Source organism: Nansenia antarctica (genome assembly GCF_963989245.1).
Source record: "Nansenia antarctica genome assembly, chromosome: 8".
NCBI classification, from domain to species: Eukaryota; Metazoa; Chordata; class Actinopteri; order Argentiniformes; family Microstomatidae; genus Nansenia; species Nansenia antarctica.
The window spans coordinates 15,515,556-15,537,002 of NC_137678.1; the positions used below are offsets into that span (position 1 = coordinate 15,515,556).

At 44.7% G+C, this 21,447-nt stretch overlaps 1 protein-coding gene across 1 annotated transcript; it reads right to left on the minus strand.

The window, feature by feature from the left end:
• Window positions 1-9,358: 9,358 nt before the first annotated feature.
• On the minus strand, window positions 9,359-20,840 carry LOC308163913 (chromodomain-helicase-DNA-binding protein 1-like; the record flags this gene model as incomplete). Its single annotated transcript, XM_080538086.1, has 17 exons — window positions 9,359-9,526; window positions 10,377-10,522; window positions 10,742-10,925; window positions 12,120-12,273; window positions 12,658-12,769; window positions 14,343-14,453; window positions 15,300-15,373; window positions 15,683-15,779; window positions 16,125-16,217; window positions 17,016-17,171; window positions 17,664-17,826; window positions 18,454-18,535; window positions 18,642-18,676; window positions 19,145-19,256; window positions 19,858-19,964; window positions 20,225-20,337; window positions 20,747-20,840. The coding sequence occupies 17 exons, from the start codon at window positions 20,838-20,840 to the stop codon at window positions 9,359-9,361; spliced, it is 2,001 nt and encodes a 666-aa protein (XP_080394212.1).
• Between the last annotated feature and the right edge of the window lie 607 nt (window positions 20,841-21,447).

The window sequence follows — 21,447 nt, forward strand, 5'->3', positions numbered from 1 at the left end:
GGTAAAACTGACGTAAAAAAGAAAAACCTAGCTAGCTATCCGCTTGTTAAGTCGTGACGTATTTCCGGGGCCAACGTTGGCTGAGGCGCTGTCTTCGAGATGCCGAAATAATAATAATAATTAATTATATTTATATAGCGCTTTTCCGAGGCTCAAATACCCTGACAATATGGAGAAAACGGTAAAGTGCTGTGTCCCTTGTTGTATGAATAGATCCGAGTCTAAAAAACGATTAATGCTGAGTGCCAAGCAGGGAGGCATCGGGTACCATTTTTATAGTCTTTGGTGGTACGACTCGGCCGGGAATCGAATTCACGACCTCCCGATTTCAGGGCGGACACTCTAACCAAGGCCACTGGTCTGGTACCTGTAGCTATAACAGTGAGTTATGTGTATTTGGACACCGTACCTCCGCCAGGTGGAACTGAGGAGGCTTGACGGCGGCCTGAGGAACGTCAGGCTCTCTCTTCAGTGACGTCCCAGAGGACACCTGGGGGGAAACAGGATGAGATGAAACGTTACGGCGCTGGTCTGGTCTGTTCTGTTCTGTTCTGTTCTGTTCTGTTCTGTTCTGTTAAGGTTTGGTTCTGTTCTGTTCTGTTCTGTTCTGTTAAGGTTCTGTTCTGTTCTGTTAAGGTTTGGTTCTGTTCTGTTAAGGTTTGGTTCTGTTCTGTTAAGCTTCTGTTCTGTTCTGTTCAGGTTTGGTTCTGTTCTGTTCTGTTAAGGGTCTGTTCTGTTCTGTTAAGGTTTGGTTCTGTTCTGTTAAGGTCTGTTCTGTTCTGTTAAGGTTCTGTTCTGTTCTGTTCTGTTAAGGTCTGTTCTGTTCTGTTCTGTTCTGTTAAGTTCTGTTCTGTTAAGTTCTGTTCTGTTGGTCTGTTCTGTTCTGTTAAGGTCTGTTCTGTTCTGTTCTGTTCTGTTCTGTTAAGTTCTGTTCTGTTAAGTTCTGTTCTGTTAAGGTCTGTTCTGGTCTGTTAAGGTCTGTTAAGGTCTGTTCTGGTCTGTTAAGGTCTGTTAAGGTCTGTTCTGGTCTGTTAAGGTCTGTTAAGGTCTGTTAAGGTCTGTTCTGTTCAGGTCTGTTCTGTTCTGTTAAGGTCTGTTAAGGTCTGTTCTGTTCAGGTCTGTTCTGTTAAGGTCTGTTCTGTTCTGTTAAGGTTTGGTTGTTGGTGTTTCAACTTTCAGACTCTGAGACCACAACGTATGAAGACAGTGCAAGGCGGTGAGGTGAATATGTTTGTATTTCCATTCCTCATCGATCAAACCACATTGCTACGACCACCCTTCGTACACCACACATAGACACACACGCACGCACACACAGCTATCCAACTCCTGTGCAACATTCTTATGAATGTATATTTTGAGTGTCTAATTTTTCTTACCTTAAATGTATATCATTAGATAATTTCATCTAATTTGTTATATTTTTCTTTGCCTCTTATATTTTATTATATTCTATGTCTTCTTATTTGCACCCTAAACGGAGCCCCTCTCCCCCTCCCCCACCCCAGTGGAAGTATCTCACGATTATACTTGTATAACCGGAGCGACAAATAAACATATTGTATGATTATCATTTAAGTGTTTACAGTCCAACATAATCAAATAACTGAATAAACATCGTATGTGGTCACAAACATCACGATGCAGAGAGAATACCCACTTCTGCCTGGTCTGCCTGGTCTGCCTGGACCGGCTTCCCCTCGCCAGCTGTGTCCGCTAAACTGGGCTGAGGAGTGCTGGAGGAGTTCTGGGAAGGGACACACACAATCGAGGGTTAGCTGACCTATTTCAACAGGAATGAGCCCCACTTCCTTTCCCCCCCATCGCTGCCTCCAGTGGTAGACTGACTGTGACAACCTCAAAAGTATTCAGTTCCACCGCTTCGGCGAATTTGAATTGTTCAGTTAAATCGTTAAATCATTAAATCAGTACATCAACCGATTCCTAAATCATCATTGCAGCTGCATAAAAGATTTCTGAGGGCCTAAGGGAGCGAGACTGTCGCTGTTGTGTTGCTGTTATGTAGCTGGTCTGGTGTGACCATGGGGTGGTCCTGCCTTTCCAGGTGGGGTTACTTACCTCAGCCAGTTGGAAGAAGGAGGATTTCCCAGGGTGCTTAGCAACATCTGTGCCTCCGGACTGTGAGGAGCTGGAGGAAATCTGTGGGGGGTTAAAGGTCACATATTAAACACGCTCACAGAGCAGAGCCAATGAAAGACACACCATGTTCAGACCATCGTTCCAAGAGTTCTCAGGCTTGCGTCCCGTCTCAGCACCAGCATGTTTGATTCAGTTAATCACGGTCATGGTGGAATACATTCGTAAAAGATTATCGGAAGCGTGCATGTTATGGCTAGGCTACATTGGGAGGCCTATATATTAGGGATGTAACGATACACTCAACTCACGATTCGATACGATTCACGATACTGCGTTCACGATACGATTTTCTCACAATTTGTTCCCAAAAATTAGACTGCAGACAAATTATGACAGAAAAATATTATTTTCTTTATTTCTCAGACAAAAACTACAAAGTACTGTGTTTTCTTAAAGAATCCCTTTTTATTTCTGAGGTAGGGTAGAACTACGATAGGGTATAAACTTCGAACAAGCCAAGTCAAAAGTCGATTACGCTCTCTGCTGTTTAAAAAGAGTATCGCGATTCATTTTTCACCTCACCGATTTGAACCGTCACATATTTGCATCTATAATTAACTAACTGTCTCTTCGATGCACCGTCACATCCCTACTAAACACCCAGTAGCTCTACAGGATCTGAGTTAGAGAATCCTGTGGAGGGGACAAGGATATTAACCTCCATTTTGTAGAGAGCGAGACATGCATGTGCTCTCCAGAGCCACGTTGGCACGGTGCCACTTGTGAGTCACACGTAGGTCACTTCTTCACAGAAATAGCTATCGATGTGGTCTGAAGTGTGGTGGCGGCAACAGAAACTATGTATGGGGCGACGCAATTGTCATAGCTGTCTGTTTTTCTTTTTACATCAAAATGTTTGACCCAACTGCCACTACAGTGCACAGAAACCAAGTCACGTTCAACCGTTTCTTAGTGATTGTCATTTCAGTGTGATAGACTGTATAGTACTACTAGGCCTGTACATTCACTGCAATACAGTGGCCCTTATTGTCCTTTTTGCAGCTATGCATTACAGATGACGAGTTTAACTCATTAGCATCGTATTACATTTTAGATTTCAGAGAACAATGACGGACAATGTTTATTAATCTGAAACATTCGTGCTTCCTTGCTTCCCAAATAATCATAATCAATGTAAGAAATGGGACAGTGAAGCATTTTTTTCTTCTTTTGGCTCTATACTGCAAAAGTTTGGCTTCAATAGTGCAAAAATGCTGTGCAGAGTACGCTGATATGAAACGCAATATAATACCATACAGTATGGTAGTAAATTAGTCCAATGGTATACACGTAATCCAGTAGTGTGCAGTATTTATTATACTGCAATATGTTCATGTCCACAGTCATGGGAGTACAGGGAGTAGAGGAGCGAGTACAGGGAGTAGAGTAGGGAGTAGGGGGGGGGCTTTGTACACAAGTGTGTGATTGGGAGGAGGGAGATACGGTATCTGGGGTACCACTTGGGGAGGGGCGGGGAGAGGTGCGGCCACAGACAGAGAAGACCGCAGCTATTGCAGCCCGCTCCGCGCCCCAAGACACGGAAGGACGTGAGGCGGTTCCTGGGGCTGGCCGGCTACAACCAGCAGTGCCGCACTTCCCCCTTGACTGATCTCACCCGTAAAGGAGTCCCAGATCCGGTCCAATGGACCGGCAGTGCCAAGTGCTGCTTGATGGGATTAAGAAGAACGCCCCTCTGTGGAGAGAGACGGTGCTATCGGCCGGCAGCGCCTGGCCTGCAGAGGGAGCTACAGGGCTGTGGTGGAGAGGAGATGATGATCAGATGATTGACAGATGATGTCATCATCATTTGCCGTTAAAACTCCTGTGTGTTTGTTCCCTCTGGAGAGGGAGTGACCAGGAGAGGGAGAGGGAGTGAGAGGGAGAGGGAGTGAGAGGGAGAGGGAGATGGAGTGAGAGAGAGAGGGAGTGACAGGGAGGGAGAGAGGGAGTGACCAGGAGAGAGGGAGTGACTGGGAGAGGCAGTGTATGGAGCGAGGCGACACCACACACACTATTTGTTTTTGGACTAAGGATTACTCCAGCACTCCTGGGGGGTCGGGGGTGTGATGAGGGCTGTTTACTGTTCTTGTGATAAACGGGCGGCGTCCCAATTAAGACTCTGTGTTCCGACCCCCCCCTGTGTGTGCATCCTTTACAGAAGGGATTTAAAAAGACGTCCAAACAACTACAAATCAGCCATGGCACTGTCCGGGAAAATATTTTACGAAAACGACTGCCAACATGGCCAGGTCAGGCTGTCCTAGCAAGTTCAGCCCAAGAGCAGACCACAAGATGCTTAAAGAAGTCTCCAACAATCCAAAATGTCATCACGGGACCTACAGGTAGCTCTTGCCACAGTTGAGGTTAAAGTACATGCATTTACCATCAGAAGAGTGCACAAGTTTGGTTATCATGGGAGGTGTGCAAGGAGGAAAGGCCGTCAAAAAAAGTCCGTCAAAAAAAAGGAAAAACATCAGGGCAAGACTTAAGTTTGCCAGAGAACACCTAGACAAACTCTGGAACAATGTGCTTTGGACAGATTAATCCAAAGTTCAATTATTTGGGCACAGTAGCAAAAGACATGTTGTTGTTGATATTTGGCACAAACCAAAGACAGCATTTGAGCACAAGAACCTCATACCAACTGTGAAGCATGGGGGTGGTGGTGTCATGGTTTGGGGCTGTTTGCTGCAGCAGGGCCTGGTCATCTCACCATCATAGAATCACTATGAACTCTTTATTGTATCAGAGGGTGCTGGAGGAAAATGTGAGACCATCTGTCCAAAAATGTAAGCTGAAGTGGATGTGGACCATGCAAATCAAATCAAATCAAATCAAGTTTTATTTGTATAGCGCATTTCTCACAAGATGTGACTCAATTCTCTTCACATGATGACAGAGCCGCAAGCAGGCAAAAAACCTGTACACTGTGTAGCCAGGAAAACTCCCTTGCAGCCCTCTACTCATAGAATGGCTACAACATGACTATGACCCAAAACATTCCAGTAAATCCACCAAGAAATGGCTCAAAAGAAAGAAATGGAGAGTTCTGGAATGGAGAAAGTCAACGCCCGTATCTTAATCCTATTGATGCTGTGGGGTGATTTGAAACGGGCTGTGCATGCAAGACACCCCTCAAACATCACACAGCTGAACAAATTATGCATGGAGGAGTGGGAAAAACGTTCTCCCAGTCAATGTCAGAGACTGGCAGAAAAGACAATTGTTTTAATTCGTCCTTTATCTATAGATATTGTTTGAACGAAGGCCAAATATTGACATGCCCATATATCTTTAAAAATAACTAAATATGACATGGGGTGTTCTAATTTCACCTAAATTTCACATGACTGTAAATTATTTCTGTATGACAAGCTTAATCAAATCAAATCAAGTTGTATTTGCATAGCGCATTTCTCACAAAATGTGATTCAATGCTCTTCACATTATGACAGAACACGCAAGCAGGCAAAGGTAACAAACCTGTACACTGTGCATCCAGGAAAACTCCCTTGCAGCCCTCTACTCATAGAGCGACTACGACCAGTTTGCCTACCAGCGCACAGCAGCGGCCCCCAAACCCCCCCCCCCGACCCCCAGCCGCCCCACACACCCAACCCGCCCGCTAAAAAGTGTAGGTTCTGACACCGTGGTTTACTGTGGAACCGGTGCATCCCTAACCTGAACACAACCTTAGGTCCCCTGTTTGAGAACGGATTAAAAATAGCACAGTACTTACTACGCTATTAAAAACAATAATAATATAAAAAACTAGACATCTGAAAACATTAAGTAACAGCAGTCTAATAAAGTGATAATATAAAAAACTAGACATCTGAAAACATTAAGTAACAGCAGTCTAGTATGGTTTAACAACCCCCAGCCTGACTGATCACCCTGATCAAGCCAGCCAGAGGAGGAGTTGTACAGTCTTATTGTGGCAGGCAGAAGATCCTCCTATAGCGCTCCTTAGTTTAATGTGGTTGTAGTAGTCTGTTGCTAAAGGAGCTTTTCTGCTCTGCCACAGTGCACCCCCCCCCAGCATACCACTGTGTACAGCACAGCGCTAGCCACCACTGCTGGTTACTCTGTATGTGTGTTTGCTTAGTAACCCGTGTTTCCCTCTGCTAGCTGTCATTGGTTATACTGCTGGCTAGATCTGAAGGTCTAATTATGTAATACCAACCCCTCTACTGCCATGGGTGGCCATTATCCCTTTCGTTACATTATGCCGGCTACTTGTTATAGAAAAGGCTAGTTCTTACTCTAACTGCATTAGGGCTTCTGATGACAATTCCAGAAATCCATATTTACAACTTGTTACCATGGATATTTAAAACTTGCTCTGATCTGTTGAGATAATAATGTGTGGGCCATGTTCCCTCCTACTATGCCCCTGATGGCTTGTATGAGTGGATGACTCCTCATAGGGCTTGTATGAGTGGATGACTCCTCATAGGGCTTGTATGAGTGGATGACTCCTCATAGGGCTTGTATGAGTGGATGACTCCTCATAGGGCTTGTATGAGTGGATGACTCCTCATAGGGCTTGTATGAGTGGATGACTCCTCATAGGCCCTCAATTGTTAGAAACTTGATTTTTTCTCGCTTCTCAATTGTTATAGAAATGTTGTCAGAGTTATAGAAACTTATTATGATCCGTTACACCCCTAGGTTGAATGGAGATACATTCTAACAGTATTGAAAGAGTTTGGCCTGGGTGACAATTTCACCTCTTGGGTTAACATGCTATACACCAGCCCAACAGCTTCTGTTATAACCAATTGTGATAAATCACCCACCTTTGCCTTACATCGCTCCTGCCGTCAAGGCTGCGCATTGAGCCCGTTGATTTTTGCCCTTGCCATAGAGCCCCTCGCTGTTAGCATAAGGAATCATCCCTCTATAGCCCCATTGATGCTAGGAGGGGTGGACCACCGCATCTCGCTTTACGCGGATGATGTGGTTCTACTTCTCTCCCGGCCTGAAGAATCTCTTCCGCCTTTGCTAGACCTAATTAAAGAGTTTGGTGAACTTTCTGGGTACACTATAAACTGGGACAAAAGTGAATTCATGCAGCTTAAAGGGAGGTTAAACCCAACATTTGTTAAAGATGTCCCTTTTCACATTACTACAGATACAATTAAATACTTAGGCGTGGTCATCCCTAAAGACCCCAAATTGATTTATAAACTGAACTATCTGAATATGGTAGACAAATTGAAATCTAACGTTGAAACCTGGAGGCTATTACCTTTATCCATGATAGGACGAGTCAATGCAGTTAAAATGGTGGCTCTCCCCAGGTTTCTATACCTCTTCCAGAATCTTCCTATATTTTTGCCAAAGTCTTTCTTTAACTTACTAGACTCTATTGTCCTTCCATTTGTCTGGGGATACAAAATACATTGTATAGCCAAGTCACACCTATTTAAACCCAAAAGTGCAGGGGGCCTCAGTCTACCTAATTTCCAAAACTATTATTGGGCTGCCAACTGTAGAGCATTGATGTACTGGCAAGGGGCGTGCTCAGACAACCCCACCATCTCTACCCCTTCTTGGCTTGCAATAGAGCAGAACCTTCCCAAAAGCTCTCTCCACGCTCTTCTCTTTGCTAAGAGCATACCCCCAAAAGCCGCCTCGGGTAATAACTTCATGCTCATCAACTCTCTTAAAATCTGGTATCAAATTAGAAAAGTGTTTGCTCTGCCTGACTTCTCTACCTCCACCCCTGTTTGCAACAACCACGCCTTTCCCCCTTCTCTAACTGATAGAACTTTCACTATTTGGAGGAACAAAGGTATCATCACAATTGCAAACCTTTATATAGAGAATTCGTTTGCCACTTTTTTGTCACAGCTGAGGGAAAAGTTTACACTCCCAGCATCCCATCTCTTCCGTTACCTCCAGATAAGAGACTACGTCCGGACCAACCTACCTAACTTTGAGGTGATCCCTGACGCTGTCAACTTATACACTCTCATGAATCAGACCCCTCAGTCAAGGAGGCTTGTCTCTAGATTTGTTGATGTTTTTACAACACATGACCAAATCTCCACGCAACACTTAAAAGAAGCATGGGAAGAAGATCTGGGTATAACAATTGATGACGAGAGCTGGGAAACGAGCCTTAATGCTATCCACAGCTGCTCTATAAACTCCCGACACCAACTTATCCAATTTAAAGTGATTCATAGACTGCACTACTCCTGTACCAAACTACACTCATTTTACCCCTCTGTATCCCCAGTTTTCCCAAAGTGTAAATCAGCTGAGGGCACACTGGGTCATCTTTTCTGGTCCTGCCCTAAACTAAATAAGTTCTGGTCAGAAGTTTTTCTGATGTACCGTATATAGCTGTGACCTCACACCTGACTCATACACTGCAATCCTAGGGGAAACCAAACATCATTTAACTCTGTCTCATTATGAACAGAAGACAATACAATATGGCATGGTTGTTGCAAAGAGGAATATACTCACACTGTGGAAGGGTGAAGAAGTACCTGTGTTTAAAACTTGGTTAGCAGACATCACCAATCTGCTACACATGGAAAAGATCCGATACACTGTCGCTCTCAAATCTGCAATCTTTGACAGGATATGGCAACCATTTATATCTTATTTATCGAAGCTGCCCTGAATTTTTTAATGCCTTTATGCCTTTACGCTGTCAACTTATACACTCTCATAAACCAGGCCCCTCAGCCAAGGAGGCTTATCTCTAGATGTGTTGATGCTGATGTTGATATACTATATATGATGTTGATATGTATATGATGTTGATATACTGTGTATTTATATATATAAATATTATTATTATTTTATTTATTTTTTTTAATTTTACTTACCCCGAATCCCATCACAGGCGTCTATCGAAAAATGGTGCTGATCTTTATTTATTTATTTTACATCTAAAGAGCAGTTAGTTATGTTGTTACTGTTTTTTTTTTTTTTTTTTATGTTGTTACTGTCCTCGTGCTTAGGGGTGGAGGGAAGGGGGAGGGATTTGCTTAGGGGTGGAGGGAAGGGGGAGGTGGGGGGGTTTATTGTCCTTGTGATGTATCTTGTCTATCCCTGTAAACTGAAAATGCATAAAAAAAAATAAAAAAATACTTCGTACAATTCAATCGTACAATTCGAACAATCTTTATGATGGCTGCCAGAAACCTCTGGGTCGCCTAGCGACATTACAACCTTACTTCTTCTGGTGTTTCTGCTCCTGGTGCTTCTTCTTCTTGTCCTGCGTTAGTTTGGCCCTCTTGGCTGCAGCCTCCTGTCTCCTCTGGTGCTGCTGCTGCAGCTCAGACTCGCTGAGGGGTTTCCTCTTCCTGCGTGGAACCCCCAGGGGCCCGGACAGAGACACCTGGGAACCCACAGGGTGAGTCAAAATACACACGATGAATGGACAGAAGAAGGGAGGAGGAAGAGGAGATGATGGATATGATCTGGGGCATCAGTGGATCGGTACGGATGTGTATCTTCACCTGAGTGTCTCAGAACTGGTGGCTTGCAATCGCAAATGCACACAGAATCATGCAAATACATACTCACACTCACACTCACACTCGCAATCGCGCTCACGCTCACGCTCAAACGCACGCGCACACGTGCACGCGCGCACACACACACACACACACACACACACACACACACACACACACACACTCACACTCACACTCACACTCACACTCACACTCACACTCACACTCACACTCACACTCACACACACACGCACACACGAATCATCCTGCCGACACAATAGATCAGTTAAATAATGCAATTGCACACTACCTCCTCTCCATCACAACCCAACATGACAGGACTGTGAAAAACAAAACTGTCTGGTTTTCAAACGCTCTGGTTAGTGAGTAACCATGTTAAACAGTAGATGAGAGTCATAACCATGTATTATCAATAGGACAACAGTGAAGAGGCTGTAACATTTACATTTTTTGGCATTTAGCAGACGCCTTATTCCAAAGCGACTTACACTCGATACATAAGACTAAGCAAGTGAATCATCAATCCACCAGTCGTAGCAGGAAGAGTAATCCAGCTCAGGCCCGGGGCCATAGGCAGTTTCAGTGATAGAAGGAAAAATCTACTTCTATTACCATCTTCTAAACCTAGACCTTTTATTTTTTTATTATATAGACACTGGAGAAACAGTACAGGGGGGGGCAATAGAAGTTAGAAGGCTGTAACATACTTACTCCAGGTTTGTGGCGGAGTGACGGTCCCTCTCCCCCCGCCTCCTCCCGCTCCGCCTGCTGTTTCTCCAGCAGGAGAGAGAAGCTCCTCTGGTCCCGTGTGCTGGGGTCCTTGGAGTAGTCCTTCCCCTCGAAGTAGTACATGTGGTCTGGAGCATGACAAAGCAAGAATGAGCGCAATGCTATGTAGCATGTTGCTGTGGACTTGGTAAATGGTAAATGGGCTGCACTTACATAGCGCCTTTATCCAAAGCGCTTTACAACGGCCTCTCATTCACCCATTCACACACACATTCACACTCCAATGGCGGCAAGCTACCATGCCACAGCCGCCCCATCAGGACTTCCTCTTGTTAGCTCATACTCACTCTGTCCATTGGTTTCCAGGTCCTCCTCCTCTTCCTCTCTGGGCAGGGCGTGTTCTTCGTCTTCCTCAGTCACCCACTCTCCGCCACGGGACTGACCCAGGATCAGCCCCAGGTCCACGTGTTGGACAGAACTCTCCTCTGACGACAGTAACTTATCCACCCCGAACTTTAGGATCTCACTCAACTGTGACAACAAATGAGAGAGTATAAGAAAGAAACACAAAGAGAGAGAGAGAGAGAGAGAGAGAGAGAGAGAGAGAGAGAGAGAGAGAGAGAGAGAGAGAGAGAGAGAGAGAGAGAGAGAGAGTGAGTTTCAATAGCATAGGAGGAAGGAGAGAGTAACACCTGGACACAGAAACTGAGATAGAGTAGTGGGAGAGAGGGATGGTAGGAAGGTCTGTTAATGGGGTGCACACTTAATATCAATCAGTCATCGCTCGAATGCCACAGCCTATTTGAGTATTGTTGCTGACCATGTGCCTGTGTCTGAAACATTTGCAGGAATTTCATGACGCAATCATGTTATCATGGACCAGAATCTCAAAGGAATGCTTCCAACATCTTGTGGGATCAATGCCACAAAGAATTTAGGCTGTTTTGAGAGCAAAGGGAGGCAACCAACTGTCTCACTATCACCTTCAGAACAACCTCCCTGACCTTCACCAATCCGGCTTTAAGGCTCGGCACTCCACTGAGACTGCTCTCCTTGCTGTCACGGAGTCCCTCCACTCTGCTCAAGCTTCCTTCCTCTCCTCTGTTCTCATTCTCCTAGACCTGTCTGCTGCCTTCCACACAGTAAACCACCCAATCCTTCTCTCCATCCTCTCTGATCTGGGCATCTCTGGCTCTGCACTCTCCTGGCTTGCATCCTACCTGGCTGATCGCTCTTATCAGGTGACATGGAGAGGAGGATCGCTTTCTTCTCCACAAGCCCTCACCACTGGGGTCCCCCAGGGCTCTGTCCTAGGGCCCTTACTGTTCTCCCTCTCTACCAAATCTCTTGGCTCTGTAATCTCCTCACATGGTTTCTCCTACCACTGCTAAGCTAAGCAGACGACACGCCACTCTTCCTCTCTTTTCCCTCCTCTTACTCACAGGTGACAACAGGTATATCTGCGTGTCTTGCAGCCATCTCTTCTTGGATGTCAGCCCACCATCTCAAGCTCAACCGGAACAAGACTGAGCTACTCTTCCTCCCTGGGAAAGCCAGCCCTGTCCAAGACTTCACTACCATCCATTTCATAAAATAATAGAAAAAACATGGTTGTGCTTTGTTCTACCATCGGGTGGAGGTATCTCAACTTTTGGAAACTCTAGTTCCTCTACTACATAGAAGATGGCTGCTGTTGCCAGGGTTGCTGTTGCCAGGGTTCTTCACCTGGAGTCCTGCAGTAGCAGACTGGGCCTGCTCCAGCAGAGAGAAGCGCCCCTCCTCGATCACAGTGTTGGTGAGGCGCAGCTTGGACACGGCACGGGAATATACAATCTCCTCCACGGTGTCCCTCCCCAGGAGGCGTATCACCTTCACAGCCCTGCGACCAGCCCAGAGGAGAAAGAACTATGAGAAAAGGGGTGCTTAGGTGGCGTAGTAGTGTTGACCACATAACCGCAGGGTTCCCGGTTCGATTCCGGCCGCGGACATATCCTGCATGTCATCCCTTCTCTCTCTCACCCATCCTTCCTGTCATATCTCTACTGTCTCTATCACAATAAAAATAAAAATAAAAATGAGTGGGACTGCCCCACTCAGAAAAAAATTACTTAGAAAAGAAAAAAAGAAAAAAAAATATGAGAAAAGATCAGGCCGCTCGTTTATATGTAAATAACTGGAACATTCACAGCACAATACACCAGACATTGCAGCATACAAGCAGAAGACTATTGACTTTGACCTTCTTTGACCCCATCCTATTTACCTTGTCTGACCAATCCGATGACAACGAGCAGCCGCCTGCAAGTCATTCTGGGGGTTGAAGTCACACATAAATATCACAGTGTCAGCAGCTGTCAGGTTCATCCCCACTCCTCCTACACAAGAGACATCTGGGTTAGTCAAGCTGCCGTTTGTACAGCTTCTAAACGTCGTACACGTTTTTGCACAGGGCAATCCCCTCTGGACTGTTCTAGAATGAGTCATAGTGCAACCCCTGCTATACAAACTATACAAAAGAAAAGACCTTCATCGTTCTCTTGCAATGTACTGAAAACAAGACCTGCTGCAAGAGACAAGAGAGATATAACATCATAAACAGCATCTCCCTTTGCTGCAATGAGTCCTGCAACAACGTGTGTTGATGTATTTGGTACACTTTCGTACACAATTGACTTCAATTCACTTGCATGCAAACCTCCAGTAGGTGTATAGGTCTCCATAGGGAGCAGATATGGGGTGATGTGGTGGTCACACTGCATGCTATGGGGAAGTCAAGTCTTTCATATTCTGTATAAAAAACACTTTGAGAAATGTCAGGTCTTGTTCGGAGCAAAACATCCTCCCACCAGTCTTATCTTCTTGTGGTCAGGGGCCTCTTTCGCTTGTTCAGTTGAGTTTGAGACAGTTTGAGCTGTCAACAGATGCAGTGATACTGCTGAGGTGGCTGTGTGCTGGAAAGGTACAGAGAGACCAACTGTCTTAATAGTAGGTGCACCTTTTTACTTCTGCATTTGAAGTTTTGTATCATTAACCTTTTCTTTTATTTCTGCACTTTCGCCTCACGTTTGGATTTGGCCGACTATTTGATAGCGAGCGGGTCATTCTCCTCCATTGATGTAGCCTTTGAAACCAAAATGGGATTGGTGTTTGTTCTTTTGGGGAGTAATTAAATGGTAAATGGTAAATGGACTGCACTTATATAGCGCCTTTTTTGCTGCTCTAAAGCTGCTCCAAAGCGCTTTACAACGGCCTCTCATTCACCCATTCACACACCAATGGCGGCAAGCTGCCATGCAAGGCGCTGGCCCGCTCACTGGGAGCAATTCTGGGGTTCAGTGTCTTGCCCAAGGACACTTCGACATGTGGCCAGCCGGGGCTCGAACCGCCGATCTGCCAACCTTGTGATCATTAGGCGGCGACTCTACCTCCTGACTCTACTCCTGACTCTACCTCCTGACTCTACCTCCTGACTCTACCTCCTGACTCTACTCCTGACTCTACTCCTGACTCTACTCCTGACTCTACCTCCTGACTCTACTCCTGACTCTACCTCCTGACTCTACTCCTGACTCTACTCCTGACTCTACTCCTGACTCTACTCCTGACTCTACTCCTGACTCTACTCCTGACTCTACTCCTGACTCTACCTCCTGACTCTACTCCTGACTCTACCTCCTGACTCTACCTCCTGACTCTACCTCCTGACTCTACTCCTGACTCTACCTCCTGACTCTACCTCCTGACTCTACTCCTGACTCTACCTCCTGACTACTCCTGACTCTACCTCCTGACTCTACTCCTGACTCTACCTCCTGACTCTACTCCTGACTCTACCTCCTGACTCTACTCCTGACTCTACTCCTGACTCTACCTCCTGACTCTACTCCTGACTCTACCTCCTGCGCCACAGCCGCCCCGCAAAAAGTAACTGGGAGAGAGAGAGCCCACCTGCTCTGGTGCTGAGAAGAAAAACAAACACGTCCTGGCTGCTGAAGTTCTTGATGGCCAGGTTTGGCTCCTCCCCCCTGACTGAGCCATCTAGACGCTCGTAGCTGTATCCTGCAAGGAAGGCAGGAGTCCAAACAACACTAGTTTGAGCCTGTGAATCTCCATTAAAAAAAGCACAAGTCAGCACAAGCCAGCTACAGATGAATACATTCATGGAAGCATACTAACTAAGTGTAATAACACTAATAGCATTTCGTTGTCTGGTACGGTACTTGTACTCTGCAATGACAATAATAAAGTTGAATGTAATTTAATCTGATTAATTTACACACCACACCACCATGCTGTCTAAGTTTCAAATAAAATATTGTAATGATGGGGGGAGAAATAACAAGTTGGTATTGAGATAGCTGTCGCCATCCAATGAAGTGTGATTCAAGGTGTGGTATGGTATGGTATAGTATGGTATGGTATGGTATGGTATGGCTCCTGGACGGTTCAAACTGATGAGAATTGAAAGATGATGAGAGATGGTTTGGAGAGGAAGCAGATGCTAGACCACAGTAGACTGTGACCAATGCTATTGAATTTGAGGCAGGTTGGCAAGTTTTTAAAAAAACTTTCTCCGTTATCAATCTAAAGTGCTTAGCAGCAAGTTACACACAAGTCAGAGCAGAAGGGGTCTCAATCATAACATGCCCAAAGACTAGACACAAAAACCCCAAAACATTTTAGTCTAGCCGTAGTCAGCGACGAAAACTTGACTCAAATGTTTTGGAGTTTTTGTGGACTGACACTGCACTGGAATGTTTTCAGTTTTCATCAAGTGGAACTGGACTGGAACTAAGAAGAATGGAGGTGACTTGGTGTGACTAGAACTGGTGTGCATCTTCATCTAAACACCAAAGACTAAGTGACTAAAAAGCCTGACAAAATTAACACTGTACTGTAGTCTACCTCTGTACTCCATGTAATCCTGTAGGATGTCCAGCACTCTGGTCATCTGTGAGAACAGCAAAATCCGATGGCCCCTTCACACAAACATGGAGAGCAAGACACACAGAGATGTAAGGTGTAGTGGTGGTCTAGTGGATAGTGAGTTGGACTTGTGATCGGAAGGTTGTGAGTTCAAATCCCGCCTGAAAACCACACCACTACTAGTGTGCCCTTGAGTACGGCACTTAGCCCTCAGTTACGCCAGGGGGAATGTCCCTGTAATTCGTAATTGTAAATCGCTTTGGATTACCATAAAAGCGTCTGCTAAATGGCAAAATGGTGTGGGGGGTATCTTGGTTGCTTTGTGGCTGTACAGTTTGGTCAGTGAAGGCAGAGGGACTAACCCTTCATGCATGTATTTCAACATGCTGTCCAGAAGACACAGCTTTCCACTGGCCTCGATGAGATGCTCCCCCATTTCAAACGGCTCTGGTTCCACTCCTGAGCAGGAGTGGTGGTTCATGTTTGCATACCACACAGATACTAAACAAAGCCCAGCAGTCATTTGTATCGTCCCACAGTAAATGGTAAATGGTTAAAATGGACTGCACTTATATAGCGCCTTTTTTGCTGCTCCAAAGTGCTTTACAACGGCCTCTCATTCACCCATTCACACACACATTCACACACCAATGGCGGCAAGCTGCCATGCAAGGCGCTGGCCCGCTCACTGGGAGCAATTTTGGGGTTCAGTGTCTTGCCCAAGGACACTTCGACATGTGGCCAGCCGGGGCTCGAACCGCTGATCTGCCAACCTTGCAGTGCTGACTGCACATAAGGACTCACCATGAAACAGGTAGGGGTGGTCGACACACTTCCTCAGCTGCATCAGTATGTTCAGCAGCCTGGTCTTGTTGCCTTGTTCATTCTCAAAGGCGTCTGAAAGCAACACAGAGGCCAGTTTGCTACAGTTGCATTCCTTGTGAGTGAAAAGGGTTTCCTTGAGTGAACAATGGTATTTTCTGACATAACCTAAAAAATCTAAAACACAGCAACACAGAGAGCCCAGTTTGCTACAGTTGCCTTCCTTGTGAGTGAAAAGGGTTTCCTTGAGTGAACAATGGTATTTTCTGACATAACCTAAAAAGGTTTCAACATAAAGCAGCAATGGAAACAACCAAATAGGTTGAGACTAAATTGTTCATAATTAAGTCTCAAATAAGTATAACTCACAGGGTTCCCACACCTTCTGAAACATCAAATTCAAGCACCTTTCAAGGACTTTCAAGACTCAATTCCCTCAAATTCAAGGACCCAACACGGCATAGTTTGAGACAGATCTAGATGAGAATTTATATAATAGGAACTATCCACTCACAGACAACAATTAAAAAGAGGGGCTTGAATGTGTGAACACTAGATGGTCTCTTGTCATCTCTACCACAGCACAGCAAAACAATATATTGTGAAATATGTGTAAAGTTAAGCAATACAGAAACGTATTTACTAGTTGACGAGCTAAGTAAAAAAAAAAGTTGAACATATATATTATACTTTTTTTAGAAAGAGGGGGGGGGGAGAATTCAAGCACTTTCAATGACCCATGTCTATTTTCAAAAACTTTTAAGACCTTGATTATTTTTTTCTCAAATTCACAAACTTTCAAGGATTTCAAGGACCCGTGGGAACCCTGAACTCAGCATCATCAGTACATAAAGTCCACTGCAGCAGTCTCACCCAGGTCCTTCATCAGGATGGCCTTGTAGTATCTCTTCTGCAGGGCTGACATCCCGTGGTACATCACCAACTCGGTTTTCTTCGGCAGGTCGGCCACCACTTCTGCTTTGACCCTCCGGAGCAGGAAGGGCTGGAGGACACACTGGAGCTCTGAGGCTGAGGGCGTTGGAACAGACAGGAAGTCCTGACGTTAGAATTATAAGGTTCTATCTCAGTTTTTGGTCAAAATTGAGTTTTTTACATAATCTGATCCATTAGGTGTTTATTAATGCCTGTGTGGTGTTATTTTTAAAAAGTTGACATTTTTTAGCTAGTAATTAATAAAATACAAAGGTTCCATCTCACAAAACATAATGGAATGTAAAAACTTTGACGCTCAATATCTCTGAACTGCCCTAAACGGAGATAGAACCTTATCATTCTAAACGGAGATAGAACCTTATCATTCTAAGCTCACGAAGTGACACAGAATCCGATATGTGTACTTGTATGAATTCCATATCGTACACATTGTATATCACAACCAAATGAAGATGCTCAACAGATACAACAAAATATTGTGTCATATATACTGTAAGTATTGTATATAAAGACACATTTGGGGGTATTGCAAATACAGAGCAGGTTGATTCCTAGGTAGTGCCGTACCCAGAGCAGGTTGGTTCTGCACATGTGAGTAAGTGCTGACGAAGTCGTCTACTTCTTCTGGTGGAAAGAGGCTGGGCTGGATGAAGGTCAGGAGGGAGTAGACCTCCTGCAGGTTGTTCTGGATGGGGATCCCAGTGAGCAGCACTCTGAACCCCACTGAGAACTGCAAGGTGAGGGAGGATTGTCACGGCAAGGCAGACCATGGCAAATGCTGAGAAAGAGGGTTAGACTCAATTCGGTTGTTAAGTCTGACGTCACTTCTTTGTGACGTTTAGCAATTTCCGGGTCCAAATAAAAAACTCCCCACACCAGTGTACCAGTGTACTAAAGCACCAGAGTACCAGTGTACTAAAGCACCAGAGTACCAGTGTACTAAAGCACCAGTGTCCTAAAGCACCAGAGTACCAGTGTACTAAAGCACCAGAGTACCAGTGTACTAAAGCACCAGAGTACCAGTGTACTAAAGTGGTAGAATGACAGTTCAATCGTTTTTTAGGCTCGGATCTATTCATACAACAAGGGACACAGCACTTTCCCGTTTTTCCCATATTGTCAGCGTCTTTGAGCCTCGGAAAGGCGCTATACAAATAAAATGAATTATTAGCGTTACTGCGGCATTTCGAAGAGAGCGCCTCAGCCAACGTTGGACCCGGAAACACGTCACGACTTAACAACCGAATAGCAGCGGGGGGCTGGTGGAGGGAGAGATTGGCATGGAATGGAATGAGGGATGGTCTCAAACACATGATGTCAACCTCCACCAGCCTCTCCTGGTCAGCAGGTAACTTACCTCTGTCAGGGCTTTGTGCAACAAGGAGTTCTGGTTCTTCAGCCTGTGAGCCTCGTCCACCACTAGAACCTTCCACTTCCACCTGTAGACAAGATCATGTTGTTGTATACGGCCTGTGGTGTATAGTGTTGGATTTTTGAATTTGCTAAGCATTCTGGGTGTTAGCTATGAAGAAGTGTCAAGCGCACCTCCTTCTCAGGAACGAAGCGTCGTTGAGACAGAGCTGAGGAGAAAGAGAGAGAGAGAGAGAGAGAGAGAGAGAAAGAGAGTGAGAGAGCGTTTTGAGTGAGAGTCAAATTGGACACATCCAAAATCCAGATAAGACTTGAGTTGAATTAATGGAGAAATTCATATGAAGGTCAAAGGTGAATATATAGACAGTTGAAGGTCGTATATAGACAGTTCGTGAGCTTAGAATGATATGGTTCTATCTCCGTTTAGGGTAGTTCAGAGATATTGAGCGTCAAAGTTTTTACATTCCATTATGTTTTGTGAGATGGAACCTTTGTATTTTATTAATTACTAACTAAAAAATGTCAACATTTTTTAATAACACCACACAGGCATTAATAAACACCTAATGGATCAGATTATGTAAAAAAAATAAAAATTTGACCAAAAATGGAGATAGAACCTTATAATTCTAACATCACGATATATAGACAGTTGCCACATTGCCACACAGGATCACCTCGTACGTGGTGAGCAGAACATTGAAGTGCAGGTTGTCCATCTCTCTCTGCAGCTCCGCCCTCTTCTCTTTGCTCCCAGTGTAACACAGCACAGTCAGACCCGGGGAGAAGCTGGGGGGGCAACAGTCTGTCAGAGCACATTCATACGACAGGCCAGGAGACCAAGCTCTTACTGCGCAAACACAGCACTAGGACATTCATGCATGGTTCACATAACAACACATGAATACTAAATGCCTGAGTCAACCTGTAAACATTTTTTACATGTTTGGCATTTAGCAGACGCCTTATTCTAAAGCGACTTACAATCAATACATTTGACTAAGCAAGTGAATCATCAATCCACCAGTCGTAGCAGGAAGAGTAATCCAGCTCAGGCCCGGGGCCATTGATAGAAGGAAAACCTTCTTCTCAACCTGTTTTTTTAGTTTTTTTAAATATATTTAGACACTGGAGAAACAGAGAAACAGTACAAGGGGGGCAATAGACGTTTTTAGGTACACAGTAGAGGGGAAAGCGGGTGTCTTCAGGAGACGCAGTGCTGGGGGGCAGTAGATGTCTCAGGAGGAGCATGACTTGTACAGTAGATGTCTCAGGAGGAACATGACTTGTAGACTCAATGTGGACAAGGCTCCCACCCAGTGGCTGGTAGGAGCTATGTTAAGTGAATGATTGTCTGGGACTAAGATATGAAGTGTTTTGATCTTCTCACCGTTCCATCTCCTGCCTCCAGTTCTCCATGACAGAGAGTGGACTCAGCACTAGGAACGGTCCCTCGTCTCCTAAGGCCCCTCTCGTGTACACCAGCAGAGAGATGGTCTGAAGGCAGCAAACACAGACAAACACATCTTCAGGGCTCTCAAGTCTCACGCATTGGGCATGAGACAAGGTGTGGCCCAATGCGTGAGACTTGAGAGCCCTGCGTCTTGAAAAACATATACATATATACACAAACATACAAACATAGTAGCAACCAACATCTTGTTGAATGTTGAATGACAGAACTAAGCAAACGATACATGCACATCGTTCCACCTATGTAAAGAGATGGACAGGGGGGAACAGAGGTAACAGCATACCTGACATGTCTTGCCCAAGCCCATCTCATCTCCCAAGATACACCCCTCCTGATTCTTGAGACATTGAGTCAGCCACTGTACTCCGTCCAACTGGTAGGGTCTCAACCGTATCCCTGAGGAGACACACCAATGTTGAGCACAAGACAAGTATAAATAAAAGCTAATGAATTATGCTAGTAGTAGTTGGGTTGGCTGCACGTTTTGGCTGTTCCACTTGCAGCCGTCATTCATTGCCACGATCATGACGTGCAAATCCTGTATAATCAGGAGATCATGTCGTCATTTACTTGACAGATTCTTAACAGGTAACAGTAGTTCATTCATGTTATTTCGGTATAGTTTGCTTGCATGTATTGATTGTAAGTCGCTTTGGAATAAGGCGTCTGCTAAATGCCAAAAATGTAAAAATGCATGATTATGTCTTTTCGCATGTTTCGTAGGGCAACATAATATGGCAACATTATATTCTGAAATCTGGAAATCTTTTCATTTCAGTTCAGTCATAATAGTTCAGCCACGAACCTTGTAAACCCCACTTCTGCAATTCACTCTCAGACAGATTTGTCTTCACTTTCCCTGGCACTTTGTTTTTTATTTTCTGTAGGAAGCTTGTCATGTTTGCAGTGGCGTGTCCAGACCTTTTTCACTGGGGTGGCCCAGTGGTGGCACCTAGTTATGCATGGGTGGCACAATTTTGAGAATTTAACACTTAATTCCCTGCATTCTGGTCAATTTGTATGCACCATTTTGTGCTTTTTATTACCATTTCTGTCTCCACTACCCATTGTATACTTTAATTAGGCTACTAACATTACAATCCCTGTTTAAAAGTCCCAGTGCTACCAATCACAACACAACAGAGTGGCACCATACAAATGTAATATTAAACTCCCATATTTATTCTTTAAACAAACAAATCTGGGGGAGTGGTCGGAGTTAACGAGATATTGTTCCAATCCATTACCTGGCCATTACCTGCCTGTGAAAAGTATGAAAGGCATTTTCTCTGTTAGTTGATTTGGAATGTACCAACATTGAAATATGCATATCTTCTTCAACTTTTCAGATATCAATAGGTGCGTTTCCATAAAACATTCTGATTCGCATGAGAAATTTAATGGAAACAGCTTGATTCACATAAACTCGATGCGAATCACCTCTAATTCGCAGTCGCACAAAGTTGGGAATGCTACTTAAACAAACTAACTCTGACTGCGGTTACA